This window comes from Petromyzon marinus, chromosome 21 (assembly GCF_048934315.1).
Source record: "Petromyzon marinus isolate PM22_M1 ecotype Great Lakes invasive population chromosome 21, UKy_Petmar_22M1.pri1.0, whole genome shotgun sequence".
NCBI lineage: Eukaryota > Metazoa > Chordata > Hyperoartia > Petromyzontiformes > Petromyzontidae > Petromyzon > Petromyzon marinus.
In genome coordinates this window covers 15,485,161-15,505,437 of record NC_133687.1, presented here as the reverse complement: position 1 = coordinate 15,505,437, position 20,277 = coordinate 15,485,161, and the positions used below count along the sequence as shown (strand labels likewise).

General features: G+C 46.6%; 2 protein-coding genes across 2 annotated transcripts in view; both read right to left on the bottom strand.

The window, feature by feature from the left end:
* Nucleotides 1-351: 351 nt before the first annotated feature.
* LOC116944552 (organic solute transporter subunit alpha-like) lies at nucleotides 352-15,052 on the bottom strand. Its single transcript, XM_032958241.2, has 8 exons — nucleotides 14,648-15,052; nucleotides 10,248-10,402; nucleotides 8,864-8,937; nucleotides 7,900-8,058; nucleotides 6,714-6,825; nucleotides 4,944-5,090; nucleotides 4,322-4,427; nucleotides 352-3,583 (listed from the first exon to the last, which is right to left on the bottom strand). Exons 1-8 carry the CDS (start codon nucleotides 14,931-14,933, stop codon nucleotides 3,408-3,410), a joined length of 1,215 nt encoding a protein of 404 aa, XP_032814132.1. The 5' UTR covers nucleotides 14,934-15,052; the 3' UTR covers nucleotides 352-3,407.
* Nucleotides 15,053-15,093: 41 nt separating this feature from the next.
* The window catches only part of LOC116944546 (anoctamin-5-like), a 36,984-nt gene continuing 31,800 nt past the window's right edge, over nucleotides 15,094-20,277 (bottom strand). The window contains exons 21-22 of the transcript XR_012942465.1: nucleotides 15,577-15,710; nucleotides 15,094-15,213 (exon numbers count right to left, since the gene is read on the bottom strand). The gene's annotated coding sequence lies outside the window, so the exon portion shown is untranslated. The remainder of the gene's footprint in view (nucleotides 15,214-15,576; nucleotides 15,711-20,277) is intronic.

The following is a 20,277-nucleotide window of genomic DNA, read 5'->3' as shown; positions in this document are numbered from 1 at the left end:
CTCGGGACTCGATAGAAAGGGGCGGAGCTACCCCGGTAGTGGGCGGGGCTATCCGGGTAGTGGCCAGGGTTGGAAGTGGAGTAGGCAGGGCCAATCCGCTCGCTCTGTGGGCGGTGCTAGCGATCGTGTGGGCGTGGCTATGCAAAAAGTGGGTAGGGCTGATGGAGGGAGGAGCAGACAGCTCACCACGTTTCCTCATTGATCCTCCCAGAAAATCGATAGCTTTAATGGGCGCGTGGTAATTGTACAGTATTTTCATTAACACAGTTGTGAAATTGGCTGAGCTGTGTTAATCACAAATCGAGGCATTACAAAAATAAACACACTCAACACAAGCGATGCAAACGCAGGCAACAGAGAAGACAATTTAATTTACTACACTAAACGTTTTAATAATCGCAAGTTACACTTCCATTATCGAGGCATAAAGATTCCTGATTCGAGGTCAGCAATCGACCCAGAAATCGATCATTCCCTGGTTTTTTTTTTTACTGGCTCATTTGTATTACTTCTCAAGCTTTGTTCACTCCAATAGTCTAAAGACCAACACCAATTCGTATGCACACAAATAATAATTTACATTTGCAAGGCGCATTTCATCCGCAGATCCCAATGCGCCACCATTTATAGAAATAAGGAAATAAGCAGAATCTGCAGGGTGAAGGGCCAGGAACTATAGGATATAGGCCAGTTTAAAGAGGTGAGTATTCAAGACAGACGTAAATATATCTAACGATTCTGACTGTTTTAATTAGCAAAGGCAAAGCGGTACAAATCTTGAGAAGTGCACTCGCAATCGCCCGATAGCCCCTACAGGAAATGAGCCTTGACCTCGAAGTACGAAAAAGGCGATCCAAAGATCGCAGGGACCTCGTTGGTGTATCGAGAGCTCAGATAATCGATGTAAATAGATGAACCGATGCATCGTTACACCTTGGCTGCACAAGCTGGCGTACCAGGAAAGGTCGATATTTCCTCAAAAATATATCTTCGAAGTAAAATGTATATTACTCTCATGGAAGCTTATATATATACGATATGTATATTGTCTCGACAAAGACAAGTCAGTTGTCTAGAAACCCCATCAGATATCGGAACTATCACCCTGTATTGATAGATGATGCCCGTTTGTAAACACATCGCATTTATAGATGGATGTAACATTGCGCTATAAGAATGGTGTGCACAGTAAATATATTCACTCTGATAAATCAATTGATGACCCCAAATCGTGACGATTCATGGAATCATTCGGGGGTGAAGAATTGCTTCTTGACTAACGCTAAGCTTCACGTCCATCAATGAACCCCGTCTCCCGGGCCTTAAAACTCTGCGTATACTCCCGCAGTGGCGGAGCCAGGGGGGGGGGGCACATGCCCCCCCAATGATCCGATCGAAATCCCTAATTTCGATCAAATCATTGGGGTTTAATAGTAATACATCGGCATTTTGCGACCCCCACTGCCACTGTGTAGCATATTATTACGTGCTAGGGACTCTATGAGATGATAGGACAATAGTCTGAGTCCATAATTTGGCAATAAATGACGGCAAAGCAGTTATAAGTGACTCAGAATTGTGCGCAGTTGCTTATACAGTAGGCGACTTCCCTGAAGGAAAACACCTTCAGCGAGCGCGATGACGATCACAGACGGTTCGAATTCGACCCTCGATTGATGGCTGCAGAAGCGCCCGGGGACAAGTCCTTACTTACTAACAACTCCTCTACCATTTTTCATTGCTGGAGGGGTGGCCCCCCCCTACCTGAAAATCCTGGCTCCGCCTCTGCACTCCCGGCTCCTCGACCCATCCCACCTCTATCCAGTCACGGCCAACCCCGATCGACCAGGTGTGGTGGGAACCTACGGTCCGTGGGCCAGAGATGACCTGCCACTTCGTTTCACACGGCCCATGAATACACGAAGTCCGCCACTTTGAAGCGACCAGTGATATTTAACGCTGTCACTGCAAGCATCTTCGCCGCACTATTCGGGTACTGGTGGTGAATATTATAATCCTATAGCAACAACACTGTGTTTCAAATGTTAGCGCTCTCATCCCCTTCTCTCAGTCACTTCAATAGCCTCTTTACACTCGGTCGACACGCAGGTTACTTTCACGTAATTATTCCAAACTGTTCAGGCGTGCGTTAATGTGTGACCCAAACAAATTGCACTCGCGTGTTATTCGTACCTCGGTTGAGTAAAACTGTCCACGCCCTTGCTATAAACGCTTGTAAACCTCATCGTTTGATGTTCGACATCTTGCGAAACGGTGGCGCTTGGATACCCACAATAATCCAACGAAACATTGAGCAAGCTTAAAGAAAAAACGCCGTGGCACGCCAAACGCGAAGATTTACAAATCGCTGTAAACTTTCTAAAGAAGACGTCACAGAGCTACGTCAGAAGTCTTTGCTTCGCTGATAATAATCGTCCACATCAATTAAAGCAAATTTTTCTTCTTGAAATGCCTCATAGCCGGCATAATTTATTTATTATTTCTGTTTTTATTAGGACCCAACATGTGGCTTCGTTCGTAGCGCTGTACAGAGAAAAAAAAACATCTATAGTTGATCTAACATATCATAGGACGTAAGTAGCTTTTTAGTTTCTTTATCAATAGGGAATCTCCGCGGTCAGCGAGTGGATCAAAGATCCACCACATTAAATTTGCTTTTTACTTGGCAAAAACTCTTCGGAGCTCCAGAATTTTTGGTTCTTTGCCCTCATATTTGGAATGCTCTGCCTAAAGAACTGCGTCTGACTGCTGAGATTCTCCATTTATAAAGAAACTAAAAACCTACTTACGTCATATGGTATGTTAGATTCACTAGAGATTTTTTTTTCTCTGTACGGCGCTCCGAAGCAACGTGTTGGGTCCTAATAAAAACACGTAAATAATGAATAAATAATCCCGGCGATGAAATGTTACAAAAAAATAATGCTTTGATTGTAGGGTGGCGCGCTGCTCGTGGCGAGCTCTAGGATAAAGTTATTCCATGTTTCGGCTCGACGCCGATCGCGCTCGGAAGAATATTACAAACGTATTTGGGCAAAAAGGGCAAGTGAAAGAAGTCAGCAGGAGGGCAAAGCAGCGAGCTCAACTGCTGTACAAGTACATCATCAACCCGCACTAACCGGCATGGCGAAGTATGGTCAAATAACATCCCCCACGACTCGAAAGTCGTGGAGGCGGTCATCATCCAGCAGTGGATAGACAAAACGGCTGTACATTTACATTACGATGTAAAAGGATGAAAAACGTGAGCATCAGTTACCACTGACGGTTGTTCAGTTAGTTACATGTTGCCAACTAAACATGAGCTCGATATGGATAAAGGACTCCATTGTCCACATCTTGACTGTGACATCATCTCTGCCACCACCGTCATCTCTCGCTCGTTGTTATGTCCTCTGGATGGCGGTGGCCTCTCCCATGGCCCCGTTGGTCTCCGTCGTTGCCTTGAGGAGTTCAATCTCAGGACCGTCCACCAGTTCGGTTCCGTAGCGCTTGCGGTAGTAGCAGCGAGCCAGCAGCCCCACCACAAACATCTCCACCACCAGCAGCTGCTGATGCATGTCTGTAAGACCACGTGTTATGGGATGCACGGTCGCACAGGCAGAAAGCTCTGGGTGGTGGTGGTTGTGGAGGTAGTTGTGAAGGTGGTGGTTGAATAGGTAGTAAGACCTAAGACCCACAGGCCGGATACGGTCCACAACACAGGAGGCCCATCACCTCAAAACGGCCCGCAAGCATCTTAGCTGCACTAATCGGGTAATGAAGTGGGAAAATTTCGACCTAATTTTAGTGCACTAAGTCCCTATTGTCACTGCAAGAGCCCCTTGCAGTGACAGAAATGAATGAGGTGTGTGTTAATGCGTATGTTAATATCTGTTAAAGTGCGTCTTAATGTATGGCCCGCCAATGGTAATGTATTTGAAGCCCTATCAGATCTCTATGAAGTAAAGGTCAAAGGTTCCCGTGCCCCTGGCACTGCACTATGAACTCGCTTTCCCAGTTAAATTTGCCGTGGCCGACGGCTGACTTCAGTGGTGAATGTCTGAAGCGGTGTTGCCCTCCCCCGCTCTAGGCTGACTCAGCCTGAAAGGAGTATTTGGTGCGGTTTGTATCCAACAGCATTGAAGATGACAGAGGTCGCCGGGCATAGTGCTGGTGTCACGCCACCCCCGTGTGCCATTCCAGCCCCTGAATTGGCGCTCCGCTATTTGCGCAAGGGGAGACTGTGTGTTGGTCTGCGTGCGGGACGAGGTGAGAGTGCTGCGGTGCGTGCGACGCGCGGAGTACAGGTGACACTCACACGAAGCGCGGGCCCTGGCGGAAAATGGCGGCACACAGGTAAGGGAGCCCATGTTGGCACACATGGTGAAGATCGAGCCTTGGAGCTGGCACAGGATCAGGACGCTCTGTGTTGGTCGGGACGATCAGAGTGGAGGGGAGAGGGAAGGGAGGGGGTTTGCAGCGGACAGGGAGTTAAGTCGGGGTCGGCAAAGCAGTCCAGGCGGTTGGGTGAAGCATCACACACACACTGCCAACGATGACCAGCATCATCGCCTCCAGCAGCCTAAATTAAAGACATCGGTACTCGCTGGCAGGGCCTCCATATTGGGGGTGTGGGGCCTGGAGCATATCCCATTGTGTGGGCTTACCGACGCTTTACAACTAACCACCTGTCGAAGTACGGGGCCCCCCAAAGCGTGGGGCTCGGGACAATCACCCTGATTCACCGTACCCTAGAGACTGCTCTGCTCGCCTGACGGGATCTTGGTTCTGTTTTACTGAAAGCACCTTTCGTTCAAAACGCAGCACTATCCAGAAACACAGCTACCGCGTTCGATGAGGACTTCATTGTAATATATGACAATGGTCACGGACCGTGACATTGATAGCGCTGAGGGTTGGGCGAGAGCGCCTTCCATCACCTGGTTGAGGACGAACTTGGGGATGATCTTTTGGTTGGCCAGGTTGAAGCGGGCGTGGTTGAAGAGGATGCCGATGGGGTAGAGCGATAACACAGTGGCGGTGCCAGAGACGATGGTGATCCAGAGATATCCGTTGTCCACCGTCATCTGTGAATGCGAAACAGACCACGGGCAATTGGCTGTGTTGAGTTTGTTTGTTCTTCCGTTGGTCTGCTGTGGGTCCTCCCATTTAATCCCAGAGCGAAAAAAAATGAAATATAGCTGGTTTGGTCTCAATATTCCAATATAATTGGGACCCTCCGGATAAAGTGTTCAGACACCAGCATGGCTTTACTGGCAGCTGAGAGCTGGCCAGAAGGTGGCAGTGTGGCAGTGGAGCTCAGTCCACAATTTTTGTCGATATATCGATTGAGAGGCGAGTTTAGAGCCCAATACATTTGGTTGAGCACTTAATTTTGCTAGATTCCAGCTCTGAGACATCAGAATATGGCTGCCAAAAGAGTGACTGGCATGCAGGAGTGGCAGAGCAGGTGTGAAGGTGCTTGCCTTACCATGTGGACCAGAGTAAGGGAAACTCAGAGCTGACCATATATTTCTTCTCTCAAGCTTTGCCACATACTACTGCCAATGAGCTCTGCAGCAGGCTAAACTCTGCATCATTATTGTTTGCAGGCGGTTATTCGTATTATCATTTGGTATTACTGTATTCTTGTTATATAATTGCAGATATTAATGGCAAATATCCCCCGTATAGCTGTAAAAAATGTCGGCACTGCACACGAGGGGGTGGGTGGGTGGCCAACATCACGCCGGCCGCCTTTATCCCCCAAGTGGTGATGTTTACTCACCGCACCAGGTAGTTATTTGAGACTGAGTCAACCTAGGGGAAGCCCAGGGGCGGTTCAGATATTCGCCACTGATGTTGGCCGGAATCAAACTAGGATCACCGGGTTAGCAGCGCAGTGGTTAGCCCATATATTGCGACACACTCACTGACAATGAAGCCTTTATTGGCCCCTCCTGAAACAAGAATATATTTAATGGCACAAAACAGGGTCATTGTCCTGCTGTGAATCAAACTCTTGAACGACCCCGGTCCAAAGGTTTTGTTAATCATCCATGACCACACCACCAGTCAAAGGGGCATTCATGAGAACAGAGAAATCGCGCAGCGGTCATCGTCCTCACAGCTGTGCCAGCTGTCCGCAATTCACTTGTGGAATCCGCACGGAGGAGCATCTGCAGTTGATCACACTGCAGAAGTTAAACTGGTGCGATAAGTCACACGGGGGGGGGGGTGGGGGGGGGGTGGAAGGGGGGGATCAACCGGTTCTGTGCCGGCCAGGATCGGTGGTGTAGCAGCTAACCTCCCTCCCCCCATGCCCTGGGCCAACAGTACACCACATGAACTCACTCTGCAACATGCGGTCAGAAACACCGTGGTCGAGTCGCCCTAACCGGACTCTAAGAAGCTAGGCCCAGAACCCTAATAATAATAATACAGACATCTGACCTAGCACGGAAGAGGAGGCCAAAATGCTCTCCAGAGGAGTTCTCTGGAGCAAACTCTGGCACAGGGCACCTTCTGCCAGCAGTGGCGTGAACATAGCAATTGCAGGCCTGCACATTTACCTTTGTCCATTTGGTGGTAGAGGACTTACGTTACTGTAATTAATTAATTTATGCAATTTTAAAAAACTTCTAGTTCTGAATGAAGATGGGGGGCCATTGCAAGAAAGGCTCGTCGAATCACTTGCAAGCGCCACTCACCACGCCCGGCATGAAGTTCCCATTCGTCCACAGCACAGCACCCAGAAAGAGAAGGACCGGCCTCAAAAATGCCACTTGGAACGTCCCCATCTTGAGAATCCTCAATGTCCGCCTGTGCGAATTGATGGGGGCATAGCGTATTTAATTAAATAATGCATATAATGTGAAAGCTGCTTGAAACCGAATGCCATGGAATAAAAAATGTTGACAAGCACTTCAATAACGGACCACGGTTAACATCAGTGGCGTGTGACATCTGCAAATAATTTGTGAACTGATATGGTCATGTTTCATGAAGCAAACAAAAATGCACAAACCAGACAGAAGAAAGAGAAACAAAGCAAACAAGAGGGTGAAAAACGAGATTGGACTCTTGAATCTAAGGGTAGCCCTAGTAAGAGGAAGTACCGGCTCGATGTCCATGGTAAGAGCCGTCCCTAGGGTACGGAGAATCGGGGCGACTGCCCCAGGCCCCGTGCTTTGGGAGGCCTCGCGCTTCGACGTCACGGTGTCAGATGTGATACTACCAAGTTAGTTTGAAGGCGTCGAGGGCTCACACGGTGGGATTTGCCCCAGGCCCCACATCCCCCTATGGACAGCCCTGTCCATGGTACCTAATCTCTAGAGTGTTCCTACCTCCATTCCAGGATCCTAGCTCGAGAACCGGTAAAGCCTAAATCTGAAAATCTAACGGGCACTGCGTGGTTCAGACGTCGGAACGCTGAGCTGGCACCGCTGAGATCCTGGGTTTGAATGTAGGCAGCTGCCTGTGCTAAATCCGTGTTCTGCCGTCGAGAGAGTTGATGGGTTCAGTCCCATCACCAATGACTGCAAAAAAAAACAATCACTTTTAAATGATTTGTGCACTTACATTTGGCTAATTTTCCAACTTTTGAGAATTTTAACATATTGGTTTGACTGCCACATGATGGACATTGCTGTCAGTGCCACAGTGCATGGACAAGTGCTGTCCCAATCCTGTGTCAGTCAGAGATTTCTTTAAATGGTTTTCAGAAGTATCTCTGTGATATCCACATCTTCGGGCCCTTCTCTAATGTGGAAAGTTCGCACTGCTCTTGGAGACGTCCAAGTGGTTACTGTGACTCGTACCGTGACTCCGATTGCACAATCGGGAAAACAGTGTGGAAAAAAGACAAACGAAATAAAGCAAGTCTTGGAGTCTAACCGGGACATGGTGGTGTTGGGCAGGCACAGGCAGCAGCAGCAGCAGGGCCCGGTGCTTGTCTTTATTGGGATGCCCTTGAAGCGAGTAATCATTGCCTCCTCACCCCCGTACTCAGCGATGATCATAATCATGAACTGGTGAATGCACACGGCGAAATATCTGATCCACGGGAGTGGTATGAACCATGGGGAATGGGGGGCATAGGGAAGACAAGGCAGAGTTAGTTGCGCAAACCGAGCTTAGGGTCGTTCCATCCACTCGTTTTACATTGTATTGTGTGTCCATCACTCTTAATATGATACTGGTGAAGTACCCAGTGTGGTTGGCATCAGGTCCTGGTGTAAGCAATGAAATGGGGCTCTCTATCCAATTAACACCGCCCCTTTTCCGCCCCTGTAGAATCAGAATACTTTAATTAGAATACGAATTTAAATTTTGATTTAAAGCTTTCGTGACTGCAGTAATTCATATTCTTAGTTTTTTTAAAGAATGTTTATTTAGATTGGAGGAATCCGATGAGCTGTGAAGTTATTTTTCAAAAATGTCCAGTAGGGACGGTTCAACAAGTTACAATAAAACCAATAGAGGTGCCAAATAGAGAGCAAGTGACGAAATAAAAAGCCCGATGCCTGCCCGAGCCACTCTGATACGGTGTGGGGTGGCTGTTTAACCAATGACAGATGGCTCTTAATTAATTTAAAACTTAGTCAACTTTCAGATGTTTGTTGTTTCCATATTTGAATTCGGTACCTTTCAAGACATTTCATTGGTCTAGCTTTTTTTTTATCTTGCTCTACAAATCAGTATTGCCGAACGTGGAATGGTGCCGCGTGTGGAATGGTGCCACGTGTGAATCTGTTGTGATTTGGGTCTCTACCCCTCTCATCCCACCTCAGGCCAGATGCATTAAGCAGGGGGGGGATGGGGAGCGGGGGGGGGGGGGGTGCGGGTAACGCAGCCTCACATTGAGGAGGCGAAGTCGGTGAACATGGCCGAGCGTGGGACCCAGAGCCCGATGCACGAGGTGAGCGCCACCACCTGTTCCACGCATCCACGGGTGAGGTTAAAACGTGAACATGTTAGGACAGGGTCCTCCTGAAAAATTCATCTTAAAATGAGTCATTTGAGTCCTCTATTTATGAATGATAACAGTTACTATTATCTTCCATATTTCCTTTAGGCTATCCCCTTTCAGGCTCAATACAAATAATGCTGAGTTATTTCCTGTATAGGTAGGGTTGCTGTGTAGGTAGACTTGCTGTGTAGGTAGGGTTGCCGTGTAGGTAGGGTTGCTGTGTAGGTAGGGTTGCTGTGTAGGTAGGATTGCCGTGCAGGTAGGGTTGCTGTGTAGGTAGGGTTGCTGTGTAGGTAGGGTTGCCGTCCAGGTAGGGTTGCTGTGTAGGTAGGGTTTCCGTCCAGGTAAGGTTGCTGTGTAGGTAGGGTTGCTGTATAGGTAGGGTTGCCGTGTAGGTAGGGTTGCTGTGTAGGTAGGGTTGCTGTGTAGGTGGGGTTGCCGTGCAGGTAGGGTTGCCGTGTAGGTAGGGTTGCTGTATAGGTAGGGTTGCCGTGTAGGTAGGGTTGCCGTGTAGGTAGGGTTGCCGTGTAGGTAGGGTTGCTGTATAGGTAGGGTTGCTGTGTAGGTAGGGTTGCCGTGTAGGTAGGGTTTCCGTGTAGGTAGGGTTGCCGTGTAGGTAGGGTTGCTGTATAGGTAGGGTTGCTGTGTAGGTAGGGTTGTTGTATAGGTAGGGTTGCTGTATAGGTAGGGTTGCCGTGTAGGTAGAGTTGCCGTGCAGGTAGGGTTGTTGTGTGGTAGGGTTGCCGTGTAAATAGGGTTGCCGTGTATGTAGGGTTGCCGTGCAGGTACGGTTACCCTGTAGGTAGGGTTGCCGTGTAGGTAGCGTTGCCGTGTAGGTAGGGTTGCTGTGTAGGTAGGGTTGTCGTGTAGGTAGGGTTGCCGTGTAGGTAGGGTTGCTGTGTAGGTAGGGTTGCTGTGTAGGTAGGGTTGCCGTGTAGGTAGGGTTGCTGTGTAGGCAGGGTTGCTGTGTAGGTAGGGTTGCCATCTGTTCTATTTAAATTGATTCCCAGGATTGTCTTCTTTGGTAGCTGCCCGAGGTGGAACGCTATAAGTCGTCCAGGGACACTAAGAATCCTGGTTATTTGTCAGTCGTGCAGTATTACACCACTAAGAACAACGTATTCACGTGTAGCTCTCACCTCATTCGGTATTGTGAGATATTCCCTTTCGTTTAGGTTTTTGTTCTTGTTGTCGTCGTAACCTCAGAGATGGCGACTCTACATGTCTTGCGTGTTGTTGTTTTAATGTTCTCTCAAATGTGACATCACTGTACCGGCGGGGCTCCGTTGACCCAGATCAGCGTCTTCCGTCTGCGCGGGCAGGGCACCTTGTTGGAGATATAGAGCACCTCCTCAGCGTAGACGACTGTGGTGATGGTGATCATGATGGTGAAGATGACGATTATCGCCCAGTTGAGCGCGTCCATGTCTGCATGCACGCGCACACAAGTGAGGGAACCAGAGACGAGTAACAAGAATAATTATTACGGGGGTCCATAGACATGTGAGTCATTACTATTTATTTTATTTATCATCATTTGCACAATGCGGTATCGTCCTCAGACCGCTTCTAAAGCTTCGTTAGCGTATGCAGTCTTTAACAATGCACGGCGCGACCATCTGTCTTACACCACAATCACAGGTCGAGTGGTTGCGTAAGCCTCACCTGTGCAGGTTTGCTGCACACAGGAGGCCTTGGCCGGTTTGGAAACCTCTTGAGCAGGGCCTAGTCTGAACCTCCTGCCACGAAGAAGGAGTTTGGTGACATAAACCACCTATCGGCAGACATCTCCAATAGGATGTCGGTATGCCGGACTGCGTCGTAGGCTGCGGCCAGATCGAGAAAAAACTATAACCCTGTCATCAGGTTATTTTGAAAACCGACCTCGATGAACTTAGTGCCAGCACTTAGTCATGCATGCTGCGGCCCCATGGTAATCCAGTCTGGTGGACACTCAGGATGTGTTCTACTTGTGGTGATGTACACCTGAGGATCAGACGTTCCAAGCCTTTGAAGCAAAATGGAGAGCCAGTAATATTGGCCGGTAGCTTGCAACAAGGGGTAGATCTCTGCCCCGTTTAGAAAGGACGATGACTTTCGACATGCGTCATATCTTTGGCAGCTTCTCTTCACTGGGGGCTCTTGCAAAGAACCCCACCAACCTGTCCAGTAGTGACCTCCAAATGTGTTTACTGTAATATAACCTGTGGTTTAATGGTGGTCACTCATCAGAGCGCTAGCCAAGCTCAACCCTGCGTAATTTCCGACATCTGACGAGATTCGGTTGTGTTTCGGGTGACTTTGTGACGAGGAGCACGTTTAATCCCCGACATGAAATACGCATTTGCAAGGAAAGAAAACAACAACGTCGGATAACTGACTTAATGGAGATGCTAATTTCGAATGATGAGTCATATTTTCAGCATTCCGTTTAAAGTTCACTCGTGCTCTTGAGATAACACAGTGCAGGATGTGGTGGAGAAGCTGGCTGGGTGAACGGCACGGGGACCAAGTTAATAATTACATGCCATGCATGTTCTGCCTCCCATAGCTCAGCTGGTAAAGTCCAGGGCTCCCCGGCTAATGTAATAAGTTAATCTCCTTGCTTGGGTCAACGTCATAACATGTCCTCTATGGGATCGGTAAAAGTATCCACATATAACTAGTCAAGCCATGCTACGTAACACAGCCAAATCAACAGTTGAATGTTGAGTTACATTCATAATGATCAGTAGAAGGCTGATTATAATCAGCCTTCTAATTATTATGAAGGCTGATTATAATCATGATTAGAAGGCTGATTATAATAATTAGAAGGCTGATTATAATCAGCCTTCTAATTATTATTACATTCATAATGATAATTAGCCTTCTAATTATTATTGATAATTCGCCTTCTAATTAGTATTAGAAGGCTGATTATAATAATTACAAGGCTGATTATAATCAGCCTTCTAATTATCATTATGAATGTAACACGATTTGTGTTCCTAGGTAGTGTGAGTTTCTAATTGCTTATGCCTCAAAAGTATATAAAATTACTATTTATTCCCCACAAACTTTGCTTTTGTGACCAAGACTTTACGTGAAGGAATGACATAAATGCACACCACGTTTTCTCATTGAAAACAGGTACATTTCAAAATATCACTGTCTTGGTCACAAAAGCAAGGTTTGTGGGGAATAACATTCATTTACTGTACTTTTGAGGCATAAGCAATTCGAAAATAACGCTTACTACCCAGGAACAAAAAAAATGTTTTGTTATATTGTTATTTACCCAGGAAAGCCCTACTTGGGTATAAGATAGTGCAGAAGATAATATTAATAATCGTTCAAATGGTGATATAAGTGTAGTGACATAGAATCGGTCACTTAGCAGCATAGCCCTGGCTGCTGGCAGGGAAGGGGATCTGCAGCTACAGCAGTCCTGACTGACAGCAGGTCACGTGATAGACCAGAGAGGGATGTAGGGGAAAGGTTACGGAACGGACACATCGAGAACCCGCTAAAAGGTTCCAGAAGGGGGCGTAGCCGGGGGCAGAGCCAGGCCACGCTGACAGTATAAGAGGGGCGCTGGGAGGGGACCTCGGGGCTGTCGTTTGGAGTGGGATCCCCGTCGTGCTACTGCTGGAGTCTTCGCCGCTGTCTCCGTCTTCACCATCTCGACATCGCCAGTCAGGCAGTCTACCAGCTGTACTGACTGGGAACCGTAGTTACCCAGTGCGACCTGTCAAGGCCGTTTAATAAACACTTAGTGTCTCTGAGTAAGTCGCTACACAAGCACCAAATTGGGGACGCCTTATCTCTTAGGCTCGCTTAATAATAAAAAACGATCGTTAGCCAACTAAGCATCAATAAATATGCAAGCCATCTTGGAACAACGGCGGCCATCTTTGATTTTTTTAAAGTGGCAATTGTATTTTTTTCTAGAAATATACACAATTGTGAGTCGTATCAAAATGTTAACGATTCCTGTGAAAAAAATTAACTTATCTGCTCCACTTAGAGGAGTGACACGTAACACTGCTAACATCCTAGCCACACCTCGCTGCCCCACGCCTATAACACCTGGAAAACCCTGGTGGTGGTGGTCACCCATCTAAGAAACGAATCCATGGCTAAAGCTGCTTCGGCAAAAGACTGGTCCTTTATATGATCGATTGAACGTGGAATTAATTCCTAATTAATGTGCTTATTTAATCACGGAGAAAGTTGGCGTCTAATTTTCTGGCTGTTGTGGAATTCAGATAGCGAAAATAAACTTAGAAGAGAGAGAGCGCGTTGTGCTAATGCGGTACAGATTAGTTACATTCTACTCGTGCAAAGTTGCGATAAAAGTGCATCCATGACAATTTCAGTGTGTGTTTGGTTAACACACTGTGGGTAGCCGTATTGTAGCAGTTAGCACGATGCGCTGACAGTTATCTGAGCCGGTCCTGGGCATCCCCTAGGTCGACTCAGCCTCAAATGAATACCCCAGTGCAGTGTGTAAACAATGCCACTGAGGAGACAAGGGCGTGGTGTTGGCTGCCCTTGTGTACTGTGCTGACCTTAATAAGTCCTCGCTAACAGCACTTTCCTAAACAATCTGTACCGCCTGGAGGGAGATCCGCGTCTTTGCGGGGGATGTAACACGGGCATGGGACGTAATTTATGGAGACGTTGAGGCTATGGTGCAGGTGGCTGTAAGACAAATACGACGTATACGGCCTTTCTGCTCAAAGTCCGGATAGGCTTTATCATTAGGTACACTGTAAGTTGGGCTTCTCTTTACAAGATGCAGCAGTAAGTAGTGTGTATTGCGTGCGCGTTGCAAAGCCAACGTATCCGTATATATAAACATGTGTACGTGTTTACCCGAGTACAGTAACGTTTTATGTATATTCTATTTCAGCGTATGGGACCAGATTAATCAAGCTTCGATGAAACAGTCGATGCGCATCGTTTTTGGTGAATTGGCTCATGATTATGGAATGTTTAAACACTTTTTTCCCCCATGACATTATTCCCGACGGATAATCGACATTTTGTCATGAGACCAAGAATCCATTCTCAAATCTCACAAAGCGTTGATTGTGACCGCCGTGTGGACAACGGGGGTGCAAGAGATTTCTTTCGCAGAACTTGTTTTGGCTTCCGAGCACGTGGAACGAAACGTCGGACTTCGTGCCGATCAACACGTATGGTAGTACTACAGCCCGAGAAACCACGATCCCCTACTTGTCCGCATGGTGACAAACGGGATCGTTGCACTTGAAGGCCTTATTGCCAAACCACGCGTCACGTCTCGAGGGCTTATCGAGCAGCGCTTGGATGGGCGACCCCACGTGTTGTAAAGGCTGCTGCTGCTGCTGCCGCTTCTACGGAGTGACTGGGGGGGGTGTCTACGTCGTCAGCAGGGAGGCAGTGCAGTAGAATCCACCGGTGTGCTACGCTCCATGCCTTCACCAACCCGCGCTGAACGAGCGTGATCGATTACGGTAAAATCAGACTCCAGCGACACGCACGGCGCGCGTGCATGCCCTCCTCGCGTGCATGCCCTGCTCCTTCAGCGGTGGAGTGGACGCGGGGGCTGCAAGTCTGTGCGTGACCTCCGATACGCACGGTGGGCTACCGACGGAGCGAAAGAGGTTCCACGTCCGTACGTGACGCGTGCTTGGGGAGTCTCACCTCGGATAAGCTCGCCCGTGGTGGGCGGCTCGTGGACACATGACGTGGAGATGTTGAGCTGCACGAGCAGCTGCTCGTCCATGTCGAGGCGCTGCTGATATCGCCGACGTCCCGGGCGCCCGCGGGTGACAGCGCGCGGCCCTTCCCTTGAGCACTCGAGCCAAGGGCCGCCCACTCCCACCGCCTGTCGCCAGCCGGCACAGGCCGACATGGGACACAGCAACTGATTACAAGCAGAACAATGACGAAAAAGGCCACACACAGCACTCTGTTCTGAAGCACACATGCACACACACTGAACTGAATGTACCACCCAATCCGCATTTTAAATGTTTTACTCAAGGATGTTGGCACAGATGGCCGCACAATGAAGTTAACAATTCAGTTCGCTCATCCGACCCACATAATTCGTCTGCGCTCAACAAAATAAAAATTGCATAATTCACCTGGTCAGTGCGAGTTGGTTGGTTGAAGGGAGTTAGGACGAGTTTAGATAATCACTTGCAGCTGATGTTATAGACGTGGCTGGGAATCCAAATCAGGAGCCAGGCTCAGAGCCCAGTGTGCTTGCAAACAACAAACACAACATCCCATCAAAACGTTATTTGTGTAGTCTCGATTAACACACTTGGTTTACCAACTGAATTAACTCATTGACACACAATTGAACTACGTTAATGAGGCACGGTATATTTAAACTACAAACATAACTCTACATAAATAAAACATCGAACAATTCTGAAAGATATAATCTAACTGCTGTATAGTCACACAAACGCGTTAAAATATATCAATCACGAAATATAACAGTACCGATGAGCAATGAGCTAATAATGATTGTGATGATGGTCAATAATGACAATGTTGATGATCCACAGGGGGAGTCTGTATGATAGTGGCTTTAGTCGAGAACGGCTCTATATGATTACCGTGGGATCTTTAAAGCCGCGATGAGTGCCGCCACCAATCCCAAGCCTCGCTCCGCGCGCTCGGCCTCACCGGCGCGTCCGTTGCTGCCCTCCGACTTGTAAAGAGACCCGGCCAAGCCGAGCCTTTAACAGCTCTGGCCATAAAGAATAAAAATAAATAAACCACGAGAGGCGTCGTAAAGACATTATACGGCAGAAGCAGCCCATAACAATGCCATGTGTGGGAATTAAGAGTTATATGTACTTAATATGTGTGTATGTTATTGGAGTGTAGGAGCGGTGGCGCAGTGGTTAACGCAAGTCTCGTATCAATGGCGAAAAATATCTGAACTCGTTCTGGGACTCCTTCCCCTCCCCTACCCAACTCCAGTCGCCCATTACTGGATAAACTCTTGTTTTTATTTTTTAAAGGCAGTGATTGTGACCAAAGTGTTGTATGGATGGATGTTGAACTTATTTCGCACCATACGTAGCTTACCGTGTTAATCGGAGGTGTCGAGTTTATGTGAAAAAACCCCTGTGCATCACGAGTAACGAGTAGCGAGTTCACCGATGATGCGGGCAAAACAGTGTCTAAAAGCATTTTAAAAATAGTTTTAAGCCGATCCATGTTCAATCAGTAAAAACAATTAACCTCAACCAATTTCCCCGATGGTGAACTTCCTCCAGTAGAGGTGTGGGGTGAACACACAGCACGGCACGCTGGCGGCGAACGTGAACCGCGACTTCATTTCACCACGGCCCGGGTCGCGTGAATTCTTCGCACCGAACACCGGCAAGCTCACGATATCATATCCGTCACTACTGCAAACATCATTGCCACGTGTCTATATATTTATATCCTTCGGAACTGGCACCCGACATCAACGTGCCAGTGAGAGGAGATCAGACACAGGCATGGCATTGGTGAGTTATCAGGTCAGCCCTGTATATAATATCTGTTTGTTAATTGTTGGTTTCGAGCTCAGATGTGTGGTGCTAATGTGTGACCGACCAAACACATTCGTAAATACCACCGTAGACTTGAGTGGAAACAAAAACAACAGTTGGGATTTTAATTCATTAAAAAAAGTCCTGAACAGTTTTTTTAAACAAGCACATCAATAAATTTGTATTTAAAGCTTTCGTGACTGCAGGGATTCATATTCTTGGTTCTTTCGGTAAAGTTACATAGAAGGGAAACAATAAAATAATTAAAATATAAAACAATAAAATTATCACGACGTTTCGACTGCAACACAAGCAATCATCATCAGGTGTGAAAACCACAACAAGAACATTTGAAAAAGTGGCGGGTTTTTTTAACGTTATCACCACGGAGAACGATTTGCCAGTTATTCAGATGGACGAGTCCATCTTTGTTCGGAAAAGAGGAGGGGGGAGACGAAAATAATGGATGCGGTCTGAAAGCCACCACAGGCGTGAACAATCAATTAAGACCCGAAATGGTTTATCAAATCCTTCCAATGATTGCTAAGCCAGAATCCATCTTCTTGGTTGAAATTGTCTCTGTGTTTGTATATGTGAATATCCTCATGAACGAATCTCTCATGGTAGCCAGATGGCTTGCAAAGAACCTCTGTCTTGGAGAAGTCAATGTCATGTGAGCCTACTGAATTATAACAGTGATCTGCCACGGCCGAGGTGTTGGTCCTACCGTGTTTTAGGTCTGCTTTGTGTTCACGAATGCGGTCTGAGACATGTCGTTTGGTTTCTCCAATGTAACTACTACCACAGAGGCAACTTAGTTTGTAGACGCCAGGATACTGTGTGTCCGGAATCACATATTTTACAGACGGAACCAGATCACGGATTTTATGTAATGTGTTGAATCGGACCTGGATCTTGTGTTTATTCAAGATTTTGGAGATCTTTTTTGTGATCCCCGCAATGTAGGGTAAAGTGATGGTTTTGAAAGGCTCCTCAAGAGGGTCCTTCTTCATGGTTTGAGTGATAGCTGTGCGGATTGTGTAGTCGGAGTAACCATTAGCCTTAAGAGCTTGGTGTACGTGCTTGAGTTCACTGGCTATGTGTTCCTGGTCGGATATGCATTGGGCTCTATGGTGCAGAGTCTTGATGAGGGAATTCTTCTGGGATGGATGGTGGTGGGAATCCGGTTTCAGGTAAGCATCCGTATGGGTAGCTTTCCTGTAGACAGAGTGGCTCATTGAACCATCAGGTCTCTTTTTTATTAGGACATCCAAAAAAGGTAGCTTGCCATCTTTTTCGACTTCCATGGTAAATCTGATGGCTGGGTGTATGGAATTGATGTGGTCGAGGAATTGGTCTTTTTTATTATTTTATTGTTTCCCTTCTACGTAACTTTACTGAAAGAACCAAGAATAAGCACATCAATAGTTACCTATTAGTAACTATTGATTAACAGACAAACCCATCAATACTTATCAAACAGTACTCCGAATAAATATAGTAATTTTTATTATTAAAAGTAACATAAAATGTTCTTACACACTGCATTATGGGTGGATCTGCTCATCGTGAGCTCACTGAAACGAGCACGTGCATAATCCACTTAATTAAATTATCAAGCAATGTAAGGTAATAGTCGAACGTGAGCCTCTCAGGCCGATTTAAGCGTCAGCAGCCATAATCTATCCACTGTTGGGTGAAGGCCCTCTCGACAATCTATAGCTTCTGCACATACAGCCGTTTCCCTCCTTTGGCTGCGATTCCGTCGTTAGTATCGACCACCGGCCATCCCCCCTTATCAATGTCACTTTTACGTTTGAACGGCATAGTTATCATGGTAACAAAACATTTCAAATGCTCTATAAGCTTGGGCTCTAAGGAAAGACAGAAACAGCAATATTCAATTTCACTGAAGGTAGCTGAATAAAGTATCTAATGGTACTAATTCGAGGAATCAGAAATCCAAGTATTGCCATTTCAAATATTTTGGAGCTTTCGTTTTCGAATGAAATTTGTAACAACGTGAATTTTTTTTGCAATATTCGAAAGTATTTTTTGTCAAATTTGCATTAACGTTGCAATTAAAACAAGATTGTGTTTCTTAAACAGTTTCAAACGTACGATACATAACATAAACATCAACAGTTTCGGTCCGTATAGGTTTGAACTTCAGCGTTATTGTTCTACTCTTTGCATGCAAAATGTATTTTAACATGAATACGCATGTCAATAAAGTGACAATATGAGGATGAATATTTTAGACAACGGAAAGCAATGTATGCATTAGTACAAATTCTGGGGTCAGGAATTCAAATTGTACAATGTGAGAGACATCAGTGTCTGTATTTGTGGTAAACTGTGTAAATCTTGTCGATGTTTTGCAGTTTCATAATGTTTCACTTCGAACAGCAGTAGCTCTAGAGATCTGACCGTCATTACTCGAGGAAAGTGCAGCATGTGTAAGTTTGAATATTCATGTTCCATCTACAAACAGGATGAATTGTATAAGCACGTGTATTTTTCTGCGTATTTACAGTGAGGGAAAAAAGTATTTGATCCCCTGCTGATTTTGTACGTTTGCCCACTGACAAAGAAATGATCAGTCTATAATTTTAATGGTAGGTTTCTTTGAACAGTGAGAGACAGAATAACAACAACAAAATCCAGAAAAACGCATGTCAAAAATGTTATAAATTGATTTGCATTTGAATGAGGGAAATAAGTATTTGACCCCTCTGTAAAACATGACTTTGTACTTGGTGGCAAAACCCTTGTTGGCAATCACAGAGGTCAGACGTTTCTTGTAGTTGGCCACCAGGTTTGCACACATCTCAGGAGGGATTTTGTCCCACTCCTCTTTGCAGAACTTCTCCAAGTTATTAAGGTTTCTAGGCTGACGTTTGGAAACTCGAACCTTCAGCTCCCTCCACAGATTTTCTATGGGATTAAGGTCTGGAGACTGGCTAGGCCACTCCAGTACCTTAATGTGCTTCTTCTTGAGCCACTCCTTTGTTGCCTTGGCCGTGTGTTTTGGGTCATTGTCATGCTGGAATACCCATCCACGACTCATTTTCAATGCCCTAGCTGAGGGAAGGAGGTTCTCACCCAAGATTTGACGGTACATGGCCCTGTCCATCGTCCCTTTGATGCGGTGAAGTTGTCTTGTCCCCTTAGCAGTAAAACACCCCCAAAGCATAATGTTTCCACCTCCATGTTTGGCGGTGGGGATGGTGTTCTTGGGGTCATAGGCAGCATTCCTCCTCCTCCAAACACGGCGAGTTGATTTGATGCCAAAGAGCTCCATTTTGGTCTCATCTAACCACAACACTTTCACCCAGTTGTTCACTGAATCATTCAGATGTTAATTTGCAAACTTCAGACGGGCATGTATATGTGCTTTCTTGAGCAGGGGGACCTTGCGGGCGCTGCAGGATTTCAGTCCTTCACGGTGTAGTGTGTTACCAATTGTTTTCTTGGTGACTATCGTTCCAGCTGCCTTGAAATCATTGATAAGATCCTCCCGTGTAGTTCTGGGCTGATTCCTCACCATTCTCATGATCATTGCAACTCCACGAGGTGAGATCTTGCATGGAGCCCCAGGCCGAGGGAGATTGACAGTTCTTTTGTGTTTCTTCCATTTGCGAATATTCGCACCAACTGTTGTCACCTTCTCACCAAGCTGCTTGGCAATGGTCTTATAGCCCATTCCAGCCTTGTGTAGGTCTACAATCTTGTCCCTGACATCCTTGGAGAGCTCTTTGGTCTGGGCCA